The 14,531-nt window shown below is 40.1% G+C and overlaps 1 protein-coding gene across 5 annotated transcripts in view; it reads right to left on the bottom strand.

Annotated features, from left to right (window-relative positions):
• The window catches only part of LOC119550996 (protein enabled homolog), a 78,384-nt gene that overhangs the window by 39,506 nt on the left and 24,347 nt on the right, over nt 1-14,531 (bottom strand). For 3 of the 5 annotated variants that reach the window (XM_037860043.1, XM_037860041.1, XM_037860042.1), the window contains 9 exons: nt 11,302-11,521; nt 10,980-11,239; nt 7,387-7,520; nt 7,032-7,313; nt 6,770-6,962; nt 4,585-4,709; nt 4,302-4,520; nt 3,269-3,410; nt 3,116-3,191 (listed from right to left, as the gene is read on the bottom strand). In XM_037860043.1, the coding sequence (XP_037715971.1) occupies nt 3,116-3,191; nt 3,269-3,410; nt 4,302-4,520; nt 4,585-4,709; nt 6,770-6,962; nt 7,032-7,313; nt 7,387-7,520; nt 10,980-11,239; nt 11,302-11,521 (1,651 nt within the window). Of the gene's footprint in view, nt 1-3,115; nt 3,192-3,268; nt 3,411-4,301; nt 4,521-4,584; nt 4,710-6,769; nt 6,963-7,031; nt 7,314-7,386; nt 7,521-7,696; nt 7,795-10,979; nt 11,240-11,301; nt 11,522-13,938; nt 14,356-14,531 lie in introns of those variants that run through there. The other 2 variants (XM_037860044.1, XM_037860045.1) reach the window with 2 other exon arrangements.

The following is a 14,531-nucleotide window of genomic DNA, read 5'->3' as shown; positions in this document are numbered from 1 at the left end:
TAAATTTTCAAGAGATGGTAAAACTTTTAATGTAAAGATGGTAAACACAACAAAAATTATTTGAGTTGAACAACAATTTGAAATTATAGAATTAGAAACGGCTTAAAACGTATTTAAAATCAAAGGATCCTATAGAATTTTGATTTCCGAATTCAAAGCATTGCCAAATTAACCAGAAATCTTGAAAGAAGTTACACCCACCGTTTATTGAATATTCACGGGTTAAGAAAATCACCATAATCTCCAGCTAGAAGTCAATTTTACTTTGCATAATTCCCCTTGAATATACATCATACACACGACACTACCCATCCTCTAGGACGAAAGTCCTCTGTGTCTGCAATCATGTTTGCCAATTATGCAAATGACGATGCGACCCACTGTGCAGCCACGGTGGGCCACAACCGAGTAAACACTCTCCAAACACTTGGCTTCGTGTTTACCACAATTTACTGCGACTCGAGTCGAGTCAGTGGAGCTCTCTAGCAAAAATAAATGCAGTGCACATTTTTTTGCCCACAATTTCCTGAAAGTTTTGGGGGGGGGGGTTGTGAAAGGGGAGCTTGGAGCACAATAAACTGAAAAGGCGAAGACGAAGGGGTCGTGGTTTAGGTCGTAGCTTGCCACAAGCCAAATATGTCTGTGTCTGGGCCTGGTTTTCAACCCCCAACCCCCAACCCAGCACCCCCTCTCACAATCTACACCCCTGCCCATGCTCGCCGTCTCGTTCACACTTTTCTTTCAGTCTCGTCCTGCCATTCGTGTCTGGAAAGTGTGGCAATAAAAAGGATAATGTAACTGTTATTCTACGCAAAACGGAAACGAAGCAGGGGCGGCGGTGGCAGGGGGTGGTTGTGGCAGCAGGGGTGGCGAGTGCTTGAAATATTTCTGTGGCAAAGGTGGCAACTTGGGCCACAACAAGATGTGGCCAAAGTAAAAAGCACAACCAAAGGCGGCAAAAACAGAATTGTGGTTAAAAGGGGGATGGGGTTGGGGAGGTTGGGTCCTTGCTGAGTGACTGACTGAACAAGTGGCAACGAGGAAACGGCTGTCAGTCAAAAAGGGGGAAAAGCATTGGGAGTGGGGGGGCTGGTTGGGTGGAAAACCCAACTTGGTGGTGCAAAAAACCATTCCGAGAGCGAGCGAAACGAAACGAAACGAGACGAGCCAAAGTGCCAAAGAGCGAAGCCGGAAAATTGTGTGGAAATTTGAGCTTCTTTTGAAATTGAGGCCGGAAATGACACCCACACACACACACAACCCCACTGCGCAGAGAGAGAGAGACAGCCATAGGGGAGAGAGAGATAGGGAGAGTCACAATGACGACGCCGCCTGTTGTTGTGTTAAACAAAATGTTTGCGGGTGCAATAAGCGTAAATTCAGTGGTTTTATGTTTACTTATTCAACTCCTCGACCACCCAACCTCCCCCCCACAGAGAGCATAACTTCATTTTATTGGCAGGGGGTGGTGGGTTGGGAAGGGGGTTATGTCCCCCCCCCCTCCTTTTCCGGGTGGTAATATACTTTTTGCAAATCGATGCCAACTCCTTAAACGGTGGGTGGTAGTGGATGGTAGGATGGCAGAATGTTGGATACCCAGGATCCCCAGGGAAACTGGCTACAGTGGGTGTACATGGGACAGGAAGCGTGTGGCATGTTGAATGGTCTTGAGTGTTTTCGTATGGTTGACAGGATAACACGGAGTAATTCAATTCGAAATACTTTATGCTGTTGCTTTTATTATTTGTGCTTGCTCGGTCGGTCGTTCGTCCTCGTTCTCGTTCTTCTTTTTCGTTTGGGGATTGCTGTTGTCGGAAGTGGCATTTGTAGGTGGTTTTCTGTGGGTGGTGGTTCGTTCGATGGGTTGCCCGGGTGGGTGGGCTGCATAAAAATTCGTGTGCCAAGTTATACACACTACCACACACAAATACAAGGCTTCAGTCTGTGTGCTTGTGGTTTCTCTGTTTATTTATTTTTATGATGTTTCCTTTTTGGCATTTTATTGAAGAAGTTTACCGACGCCATTGCTGCTGCATAAATAAACGAGAAAAGAGGGCGAAAGCACTCACAGCCACAACCCCCAGCCCCCCCAATGCAATTCATAAAAAATCAATATTTATTACAACAGCTAGTGTACATGGGAAACCTCCTTGTGGTCTCAGCTTGTTATTCGGCATTTAATCAGTTGATTTCTTATTCAGGTTGAAGTTTTTGCTCTCCATTCGTATTGGGGAAATGCAATTAGAGAAGCTTTTGCCGAGATTTTTCCGAGTATGTACTGGGAATTCATCTGGGATTAAGGACACTTGAGTGCCAGGGGCAAAGCATGATATATACAGGAACAAAATTGAATTTGGGGAAAAACAAATATGTACGTGGCATATGTACTCGACATATTTGTTTTCTTTTAAATGTTAAGGCTTTAATTGATCATGAAATGTCATTAAATTATATCACAATTTGGTATCTAGAAATGAACTGAAATAGGAGATGTATCTCACTCACTCTCTTACGAAAATAATGAAAATGTATAAAACAACAGATTACAAAAATTATGGGTTAACTAAATACCTTGATGTTTTTAATATTGTAAGCCCTAACAGTAAAATTTCTACAAAAATTTCAATTAAAATTAAATCGAATTGCACTTGCTTTGGTTTTATATCCACACAAAATAGTTTGACCAAGTTCATATAGAAGAAGAATTTCAAATCTTGCCACTACACCGCATTAACCCCAGTTTGCATATGAAGAGCTCTGTGAAATCCGTTTAAATAGCAAGTACACAGAGCCTGGAAACAGATTCCCCACAAATGCTTAACTTTTGTCGAGTAAAAATGCAAAATAATCTCCAAATGGTTCTCTGCCCCCAAGCCAGTGACCAATGTTCCTCTTTGGGGGGCTAAACGAGCCGAACTAAGGCTATTATTGAACTGTCCGAGCCAAGCGGCCAACGCCGAACACTCAAAGTTAAGTGAAACCAATTGAAATTTATTGACGCGAATTGGGTTTCACTTGAACCCGCTAACCCCGGACCTCGGGCTTGGCGTTTCGCGTTACCAGATGTCGGGGAGAAATCAGATCGGCTTCCCCCGACGCCAGAGGAGTCACTTACCTTCTTTTGACTTGTCGTACTGCTTGGGCGATGTGGTCTTCTTCCCTGGCACGGGCCTCATGGCATTGTTGATGTGCTGGGGACGAAAATTGGCACATGGACACGGGTCAGATTTCATTGCCATGGTACTAAAAAATACAATATAATACTCACAATACGATCGGAGCGTTCGCCACAGGGCAAACGGGCCACTGCGGATTCGGGACTGTCCTCCGGCGGAGGCGGTTGGGGCACCCAGTTGTAGGCCCGCCTGGAAATGGGCACCCCAAAGCGATCGTGCTGCGAGGCTTGTTGTCTAGAAAATAAATAAAAAGAAATTATCAATTAGTAAGATAAACCACAATAAAACAGCTAATGGTTTTCACTTTCATGCGCACACATGTGACGTTTTTCACGACTTTTTTATGGTGCTAATCATCAAATAGCATTGAACTTATTATCAGTGATGCAAACCAGTACTCATCGGAACAGATCTGATTATTCCTGATTTTAACATGAATCATAAACGGTACGAATGAACCTCAATTATATTATAATCACACTAACAATATCAAACAAAATAAGATTGTATTAGACATTAGACATCAGTGTCAATACATATCAAAAACACCTAACTTCTTAGAAAAGTCGTAAAAAATTTGTCGTTTCCAGAGTATAGAATTTAAATGTTATAGCTTAGCAAAATATATAATTAAACTTCTATACACTGTAAAAGTAATCGTTTTGGATTTTAGCTCAAAATGTAACTGGGAAGATTATTTTGGAATATTTTAATAAAAAGATTACAATCTTGTTTTATAAACATCTATTATTTTGTACTCAGAGGCTGAGCTAGAAGACTATAAAATTACCTAACAATTTAACATCTATACATTACAGACGTAAACGTTTAAGATTTAAATGTAAACGTAACTAGCAAAACACTTTTTGAGCAGAATTTCATAAAAAGAATGCAATCTTTTCCTTACATACAACTATAATTTTGTACTCAGAGAGTAGAAGACGAGAAAATTATAAATCAGTAAATGAATTCTATCAATATTCTACAGCTTACAAATTTACACATTTTCTGAATACATCTCAACTTTTCTGGAGTAAGAAGTTAAGTGATTTGGTGTCTTTGCTCTGATACCATAAAAGTCATGAAAAATCGCGATTATTTTAGACAGGGAGCATTCCTCTCCACCTTAAGCTCTCGTAGCAGTCCAGACAGACGACCGCGTATTCTCCGTTCTCCAACAGCAGTCCATCATCGCTCTTTTGGTGCTTCACAAAGGGAAACTCGTTGACCGGCAGAGCCCGAACTCTCTTCCGGTAAGTCGTAATGCCGCACAGGTGACAGTTGTAATCGTGCCAGTTGTATTTACGATCCGCTGGATTCACGCTGGGACTTTGCGCCTCATACCTGTAGGTCAGGAAAACAAATTAATGACTATTTGTACATCTGATATGAAAGACAATTGACTTACTTGCGCCACTGATTCAACATGGAATGGTAACAAAACGTGCAGACCAAGGCCGAATTGTTTCTTAGTTGCTCAGCATTGGGTAGCGAGTTGTGTTTGAGCAACAGTGGAAAATATGGTCGCGAGCCCTGAGGGAATACATGAAATTAAGAGAATTATTAAAACTATAATAGAGTTAGTTATAATATAATTCTTTAAAGAATCTTTACTATCCTATAAATAATAAAAAAAGTATTAATTTGTGAAACATTTTAAAATTGAACTTATCTTTTATCTTGTATTGTTCAGTAGCCGAAGCGTATTTATACCCGTTACTCGTAGAGTAAAAGGGTATACTAGATTCGTCGGAAAGTATGTAACAGGCAGAAGGAAGCGTTTCCGACCCCATAAAGTATATATATTCTTGATCAGGATCACTAGCCGAGTCGATCTAGCCATGTCCGTCTGTCCGTCTGTCCGTCTGTCCGTCTGTCCGTCTGTCCGTCTGTCCGTCTGTCCGTCTGTCCGGATGAACGCTGAGATCTCGGAAACTATGAGAGCTAGGCTATTGAGATTTGGCGAGCAGATTCCTGAGCTTCTTACGCAGCGCAAGTTTGTTTCAGTAGAGTGCCACGCCCACTCTAACGCCCACAAACCGCCCAAAACTGTGGCTCCTACAGTTTTGATGTTAGATAGAAAATTTTAACTGAAATGTATTAGTCTTGTCCATACCTATCGATTGACCCAAAAAAAATTTTTCTACGCCCACTCTAACGCCCACAAACCTCCCAAGAAAAAAAGCTATGACGTCAGAGCCAGACAGTGCGAAATGTTTTTACGCGTGTATGTGTGTGTATGTAAATAGTTGCCGGCCGAACTTAGCGGCAAAGAGAAAAGCACTGCCGGCGCTCAGAGAGAGCAAAGTGCGCGGCTAACTTATTCTATTGAACAATGAATTTGTCACGCCTACCCTAACGCACACAACGCTTAAATCTGTCTTCCGCCGGTAGGTGGCGCATTTAAATCTCGCTTTGCTGCTTGCATATCTCCATTTCCCTTTGGTCGCTTAAGCTGAGTAACGGGTATCTGATAGTCGAGGTACTCGACTATAGCGTTCTCCCTTGTTTTTAAAATAAAAAGAAAGAACCTTAGGGTTAATATCCTAATCTTTATGTTTCTGACTGATATCTAAATAAGCCCGAACATATCTCATCACTCAATCAAATAGGTTAATTTATTAATCATTGCTGAACAGGACAAATATAATATTATTTGATATCTACACCGAATATAATCCAGTGCAAGCGCTATCTAAAACAATCTGCACACACATCGTGTAACATTTGTATTTACTCAGTCCTGGGAATCTATATTGATTGACCCCGCTTGTGGATTTATTAGGAAAAGGGGAAAACTGCTTGATTTATCAGCAAATTACATGTTTGGTAAGCGATACACAAATAGTATGCACACACAAATGCACTTATACAATGTGTCACACTTTAAGTGAAGGTCTTACGAGTTGACCCGGAACGCAAATTAAACTCTTATTACCCAGGTGTCTTACAAAACCCTATCCGTGACTGATTGGAGCTTGCAAATTATAGCAAATTAATTTACGCTTTAAAATATAAGGTAATTCTTCAATAATTTAAGGGTTTGCCTTTACAATAGATGTTATTACTTTTGCCTGAGTGATTTTAGGTTATGACAGTTATAAATCGAGCATTATGTTGAAAACAGACTTACAGCCGTGCAATTCTACTGATAGCATAAGTAAAAACATAATTCTTTACAATATTTTAACTTTTTTCTATAATTATTAGGCTTGGGCACAAAAGCTTTCATTTTCAAACATTTTGCTATAATTGAACGGCTAAGGTTCATTAGTTCTACACATACCTATAAAATTTAGCGTATACTGTTCCTAAACATTATAATATATTTTTACTACGTGTCGGGTTTTTTGTTAGATCCATAACTTGATTAACGTTAAAATTAATTCTGGTTTTATAAACAATTTTTGTAAACAAGTAAGTATTACTGAAAGTCGGCTGTTGAACAAGAAACTAGTCATTGAAGCCCACGAGAGTGTTCTATTTGCTGTTTCCGATAGTAAGTAATCCTGATAGCCAACGTTAAGTGCATTACTCCTCAAACAACCTCCTTAACTAATTACTATCTCAATTTGCCTCCTTGATGACTCTACCTCTTTGCTGGCATAGAGAACCCTGGCTAAAGTCAGGTCCGAGTGGAGGCCGCAGAGATAGCAGTAGATTGATGTGCTGGCAGGCGTCGAGGATGAAATGGATGGCGTGGAGGGCGGAGTGTTGATGCTCATGGCGCCGTGCCGAGATCCGTTGGGTGAGCTGGAGGTCAGCATGGGCGAGGGAATGTTGTATCTGCAAATTGAAATGGAGAGTTAGTGGGACACATTCACATGTATTTCAAATAGAATTCAAATAGAGAACCTTCTGTGCTCAAGGGGAACCCGATCCGCATCCATCGTCTCCCACTGGCTGGCCAAGTAATCCTTGCAGTCCTTGCAGGCCAGCACGCGATTGCTGTTTAGTTCGTTGTTGTTGTTGATATTGTTGTTGTTATTGTTGGTATTGTTATTATTGTTGTTATTGCTGGTTACGACATTGGCCTTGAGACAGGGAAAGTGCATGGCATGGGAGTTCATGTGCTCGGCACTGGTGGACAGCCAATCCATTTTGTTTGACGGGCACAGCACTTTGCAAATGGAGCAACTGCAAGATAGAAATTGAAACATTAGACAAAAGTGCTAAAAAGACTGTGAGTCGAATGGGATAGTTCACTTACGGATACTGCCCGTGACCATTTTCGATGGCTCCTTGACTGGAACTCGGCGAATTGGGCCGCGAATCGCTGCGACGAATTTGCTTCAGGTCGCGTGCCGTGTTTGAGTTGGAATTGTTCGAGTTCGTCTCGTAGGGCTATCAAAATTGGAATGAAAATGAAAACATACAGATTGTATTAGCTATTCGTGTATTTGTTCTAGCAATATCACGCACACGCCGTCTCTGGCGAATGCCAACTGTTTTGACGATCCCCAAAGACTAACTTCGACTCTATCTAATCAGAGAGCAAATAGGCAAAAAAAAAACCTTACCAAATTTTATTAAATATTTTATACAATTGATTTGCTATTCAAGGAGTAGCCACTCGACTATGACTGGCGTTCGACTGGGTTTGCTTTCGGCATTTGCCGTAAAACCGATTCGATCCGGCTCGAACCATGTGCGGTTCACTTATCTCCCTACGTTTTGCGACTTATATTTCGAGGGCGAGAGCGAATACCTCTCCAAAACCATAAGCCTCTTATCGCGGTTCGTTTAGGACTAATTAGATGGTTTCGGGTTACGACAGCTGATATCAATCATAGCTGGAGTTCAAAGTTGAACATTAGCTATTGCATTTGGTTTATTTGATCACTCATTCCCATCATGACTTGACATCATTTAGATGATGTATGTCAATATTGTCTCTACTTGAATATAATTTGATTTTCGAGGGCCATTAAAGTCGTAGAAGGAATTCTGCTCTGTTCGAAAATTATGAACTCATTGTGGTCACTTGAATCAATTGTGGGTAGGCCTGCAAACAATGAAAAAAACCCATTCCAGATTTGGAATTATTACTACCAAGAAATTGATTAAAATTATTACCAAATTATGAAAGCCCGTTTTAGCACTTTTGGTATTTATCAGCTTTTATTATTATTTACCACACCTGAAAGTTGAATGACTGGACTCAGTGCGACTGCAGGTGTTTGCTTAATACGTTTACAACCTTTAAAAATGTGTTATCTGGGGAAAGGGCGGGAAAATGATGGTCGCCAGATATGGAACCTACTTCTATCGAGTGTTGCCAGGCCAAACATTTGCAATTCAAAGCCCTGAGACAGTAATGCAAATACTGCGGAGTGGCATGAAAATGAAAACAGAAATCTACAAATAAGACAATGCAAATGTAAACAATTCGGAAAGAATTGTTTAAATATTGAGTTACTGTTGTTGTTGTTGTTATTGACGCTGGCGTATTGATAAATATTTGCATTTATCTATATTTAATTTCGCATTTTGTGCTTCAGTTTACTGTTTCTTTATGCAAGAAAACGAGTTTCGAAAACGTTGCTCGATTGTGCAATGACCTGAATAAACCCAGAATAAACGCGAGCTTTTTCATACGTACGATATAGACGCACGTTGTATTCATATCCGCAGATATAGAAAATAGAGCAAATGGTAGACACCTGTTTAAAGATAAATTATTGTTGGAATTTCGCCACTTTTCGACCCACACGCTTAGCAAACAGATGACTTCTGTTTCATCAAAGCCAACACAAATGTCAAACAGCATGAGCAACTAAAAAAGAATCATTTAACAACTGCTTAGAGGCAATGAGAACAATTCGTGCAATATAATTGTATTCAAGTCAATCAACTCTGACAAGGCTGCAGACATGCTTGAATTCCCCCCCAAAAAAGTTGCTATAATTTGTATCGCATACTGTTTGGCCAATATAAATAAAGACTAAAGGCCACACAGGAAACCATTTCGCAAAACTAAAACCAGCAAAACGAAACAGTAAATCAACCAGAAACATCAAGAGAAATCACTTTAGGACAAATTAAGCCATACAAATAGTCAACAAACATTGGCAGATTAAACAAAAGTATTCGCCATACAAGAATGTATAAAATAAACATAAATCTAAGAATAAAAGTATGCGAATTTGAAGAGTAAACTGAAGAGGATGGCAATAATTTATGAGCCAGGCGACGACAAGTCTTTCAATTGTCTCGGGCGAAACGCTCAAAGATTTCAAATTAGAAAATAAAACGAATGGCAAAACAAAACTAAAAACAAAATAAACAAAACTAAGGCGCTGCGGCAGCAACAAGAAGAACAACAGCCGGCTATAAATAAAAAGCGTTTAAGTAGAATTAAGCAAAAAAGCAGACAAGTAAACCGGTTCCAAGCAGATGCCTTAAACTGACAGAAAGAATAAAAAACCGACTCTGACTCGACCAAGTTTACCCAGTTTTTTTTTTATTGCCCCCGCATATGTGCTGTCTTGTTTATACGATAATTTCATTTCGGTCCCCCACTTCATTTACAACTCGCACTTGCTCTATATTTATTTGCTCTTCTCCTCGGGGAGGATGGAGGAACATGCAGAGTTGCCGTGGGTTCCGGCAATCTAATCTCGCCGTTTGTTGACTCAAATTGGCCAACATGCTGACGATCGAATTCATTTTAGACTTAGCTATACACCATATAAAGGCAACTCTCTCGCTCCCGCGGCTGATAAGTGCACCCTATCCCGTCGTCTGTTTCCTCAACGGCCTTCTGGCTACAAATGAATTACTCAACAATTTCAGGTCGTGAACCATCCTATGCCATCTATCTGCCGACTATATGCCCACTCCCAGACGCCTGGCACTTTAATGGGGCCCGGTTCAGTTGGGTTATCGCTTTTCCGCGGACGGGGGCAAGTGGGTGCCGCTAATCGCTGGAAATGTGAGCAATGTTATCGCTGCCTCGAGTGCCACTGCTACTGACCCAGGCGATCCCATCCGATCCGATCCTCTCGGTCTCCCACCAGTTGCTGTAATAAGTGCAATCATTGTTTTTCCTATATTTGTACACTCCATAACTATTATCTCCCGCGCACCCTCTAGTAAATTTCCATGTTTGCGCACTTAACAGATACTCTGTGAAAACACTCACATACGTATATATATATTACGGATTATTTATGATGCAGGCAAATGAGAGCCTCTTTCGAGTACACCTCACAAATTGTTATTGACAATCGATTCAATCAACTGCGTCATCTATGAACTAACCGATTCCTTCTGCGCAAACTGGCCAGATTTGGTTTATGAAAATGTATTTCCCATCATAACCAAAACAAACGGGTTTGTGTCAGTACCCTGCTTAAAAGCATAGTATTTTTTTTTATAGGTTTTCGTTAATTGTCATTCCGCCAAAAAATGGCAATGGTCACCGGCTAGAGCCAGTTTTCTTAAGAAAAATCAGCAATTACTTTCAGAGTACTACTGATATGAACACGTTTGAGGCAGATGTACATTCGAATATATCAATCCAATCTTATCTAGAATTTTTCAAAATGCTACATTGAACCCATTTATCAATGTTAAAATAATTCTCTAATATACAGTCCATACACCCCATGGATTTCCATAACTATTTCCTGTTTGTTGGAATATCTGATTCAACGATCTAAATATTGGTTCCCAAGACAACTAATATACCCCAAGCATTTCTAGAACTATTTCCTGTTTGTTGGAATATCTGATTCCACGACCTAAATATCAGTTTCCAAGGAACCTTGTCGTTCTTCCAGGTTTCGGAGAATTCCTTACCCTAAACCGCACATTGCTCGTGGAGTCCGAATTGGCCAGGGATTTCTCGGACGGCGAGTTACGACCCCCGAACTGAGCCACACTATTTCCGGCTATCGCTCCACTGGCACTGTACATGGCCGAGTTCGATTCCAGCGAGTGACCAGCACTTGGTGAACCCCCGCCCACTGCCGAATGGGTGCTGGACGAAGCCGGTGGTGGACCACCCTCCGCCAGGCCGGTGTGCTTCTCATTGCAGGTGGAACACACCTGAACCATGCCTGAAAGCCAAGAGATAATTGCGTTAGCTGAGAACACACAACTTGTACTTAAACGCACTCACCTTGAGGACTTATTGGACTGGCGTTTTTGTAGACCTTCATGGTCTTGATGAACGGATAGTAGGGTTCCCTTTCGGCATTTGGGCAGCAGTAGACAAGGCGTAGTTGCGAGGAGGGCGTGTCCGTGCCACAGGTGTAGCAAACGAAAGTGGTTCTTTCCGCCACGGGCGTCGAGCGTTTTCGCAGCTGATAAGATCGCTCCGATTCCGGTTTATGAGATGCCTAAACAAATAGAAAGTTATAAAAAAAAGGTATGTTAGTCATGAGCTGAGGCCAAATCCGGAAATTTGTAGATTCATTTAGCTGAATTATGCAAGAAACCGCATCAAAGGTGTGAATTATACAAATATGGTTCTATTTAAAATCGATTAACACAGCTGAGATTTTTTAGCAAACAACTGTTAAGTCGTATTCGCAGTAACGACCTTTACGCCATCTGAACAAATGCAATGAAACAAAGATCAACAATGCCACTAAAGGTGTAAATGCCCAAAATAGAAATCGTACATTTAGCGCGAAGTAATAATTGCCCAAGCTTATTATTTATTTTTTAGCTTCTTTACACTTAAAGATCGCAAGTCGGCTTTGATGTATATAATTGTTGAAGATGCTGACATAGAAACGACATTGATAAATTACATTTATGTTGACTGATGGATTGACACGTATGAATAAAACATTTCATGATGCAATACGCATTAAGCCTTAAAGGAAAAAAGATTAATATCTTTGAAAGATTGTGATTTTTTTGTTAGATCTTTGGGATTAGCAATCGATTTGAAGTTTCATTTGGAATATTGAGAATAAACGTGTTAGTAATGAGTACTAATAAATACTAAACAAAGTATGTAATGAATAATACCAAAAATAAATACCAAAATATCCCTGACCCAAAATGGTATCTTTTATTTAAAGATCATAAGTAAAAGACATTTAAGTTGGAAATTCCTTATTAAATTTGAAGGATTAAATGTATTTCAAGTTATTTACTGATTTATTCATACTAGCTCATTTAAAGCGGTGTGTCGCACCTGAAAACATAAATTTTCACCCATTCAGCTTTCATAGAAAACGTGCGTTACGTATACGACCCGTCTAGCACCCACAACCCACACCCACGGGAACCCGTAACCAGACGTCATCTGTGTTTATACAAATTAATATACGCACGTGGAAACACCCTCACGCAACTGTGAACCCGCCCCCGAAACGAAAAAAAAACCATAACAACTTGTCAACAAGAATGAAAAGCAACATATTACGTATACGACAGAGTGGAATCTCTCATTTTATTTGAATATTTTCATGCATTTTTTTTGATGATGATGCTTGCTAATCTTTTTTTTACCGACCGACAGAATTTCTGTATCTATGAATCTTCATCGCCTTTTGTATCTGGGCAGCTGTCCACTCAGATTAGAGAACAGTGGCATGGGACACGGCGGCCAGAGCATTCATTTATTTTATTAGGCACTAAGTAAATTTAATTGTTTGTTTACTTTCCGTATTTCATTGTGTCAGATTTTCTGACATTGATAGGCGCGCATTTTGATTGCACAACGGGCCGAGGCAGATACAAAAGTATCCATACCTACGGGGAGTATTTATGGGCGAGTGTTTTCGGTATTTGCGGCTGCTTCTCCATTTTGTTTGTTCGCCTTGTCATGCGGCTCTCGCACACATATATCACATCAATCTGGACAGTGCCATGTCATCTATATTTATTGATCCAATGGCTCGGTGGCGTCTCCGCCTTCTGTTCCGGACCCCGTCCCGCCCCCTTTTTGCGCCCACTTACAAGCCGACGTCTGACAGTTGGCTTTATGGAGGAACAAGTTCGTCATATTTTTTTATAGATGTTCTTTCTGTTGCTCACTTTTTATGTTCGCTTTCCATGCTCGCTCGTTGGACTTTATTTCCCTCAACTTCTAGACCCCCCTCCCCAAAAAAAAAACTCTTTTAGACCCCATTCTTGTTTGTTTGTTTGTTTGTGCATTTCATGCCGCTGATAAGCATTTCGAAAATGGGGGTCATGACCGTTTAATAACTTTTTATGAGCAACTTTTTCCCCGTTCTTTCATAACTTTTGTGGCGTTTGTTCTGTTAATTATAAAACAAAGTGGGAGGAAATCTGGAATTGCGGTGGAAACAATTTTTTGTTTGATGTTCAAAAGTTGCTCACAACTTTTTTAGTCAGTTTTAAAAGTATATATAAATAAGTAGTTTGTAACTTTTACTAATTAATGGACTTTTTCATTAGCTAGGGATTATAAAATACTCCAAATCGTGTCAGCTTACGTTTTTTATCTACAACTTTTATTATTAATTGTTTGTTTGGTCTATAATTTGGGTCAATATTGATTGATTGCATGGGTATATTTAATGCCTCGCAGAACGCTTTCTATTACGAGCGATTGGCATTGTTATCTATATAGCTAGAATCGGAAATATTTGTAAAAATAATCGATTGTGTTTGTTTGAGTTGGCTGATATCGTTGTTTTTAGGTCACAATCGTTATTTTTTTTAGAAACTACCTGTTGGATGGCTTACATTTATCGTAATTACACCACAATGCTAATCGAGGTTTATTAATACCAGGTAATATGGCTAGAATTGATCGACAACTCAGCGCAGTTACCTTTTCACTTTGCTGATCCTTTAGTATGAGATATGTCTTTAGTTTCTTGTAATCCCGCCAGCCATTCGTATCCTTTGGCTTGAAATTAACTGAAGTATTACTACTATTGTTGTTTTCATTGCTGTTGGTTGTACTATTGTTACTGGTACTGTTTTCACCCACCAACATGGTCAGGTTTTGAGCCATTTCGAGCGGAGGGGAAATCACTTGTTCACTGAGCACTCAAATACTTTGTATTTTTTTTTATTGCATAAATGTAGATCATTTTTTCACAGCATTTCAATTGCTCAATTGTTTTCAATTGAGATTGAATGAATCACTTCTTATTAGCCCGTCGGCAGTTGTTGTTTTTATTTGTTGTGTTTGGTCTGGCAGATTAATTAGAGATTTCTCGGCGTCTGAGTGTGTGTGCGGCACCTTAATTACAACACGATACAATTGAAATTTAATTGAAACCGATATAAACGTTCTTGCTCTCCTTCTGTTTATGTTTGCGGTGTTCAGTTGGGCGTGGATAAAACGCGAACGCGATCGCGAACGCGGCGACGGATGACGCTCCCAATGATAATGATCATGGTAATGATCACGATGAT

This window comes from Drosophila subpulchrella, chromosome 2R, assembly GCF_014743375.2.
Source record: "Drosophila subpulchrella strain 33 F10 #4 breed RU33 chromosome 2R, RU_Dsub_v1.1 Primary Assembly, whole genome shotgun sequence".
NCBI lineage: Eukaryota > Metazoa > Arthropoda > Insecta > Diptera > Drosophilidae > Drosophila > Drosophila subpulchrella.
The sequence above is the reverse complement of the archived record's forward strand: the minus strand, read 5'-3'. Positions and strand labels throughout refer to the sequence as shown.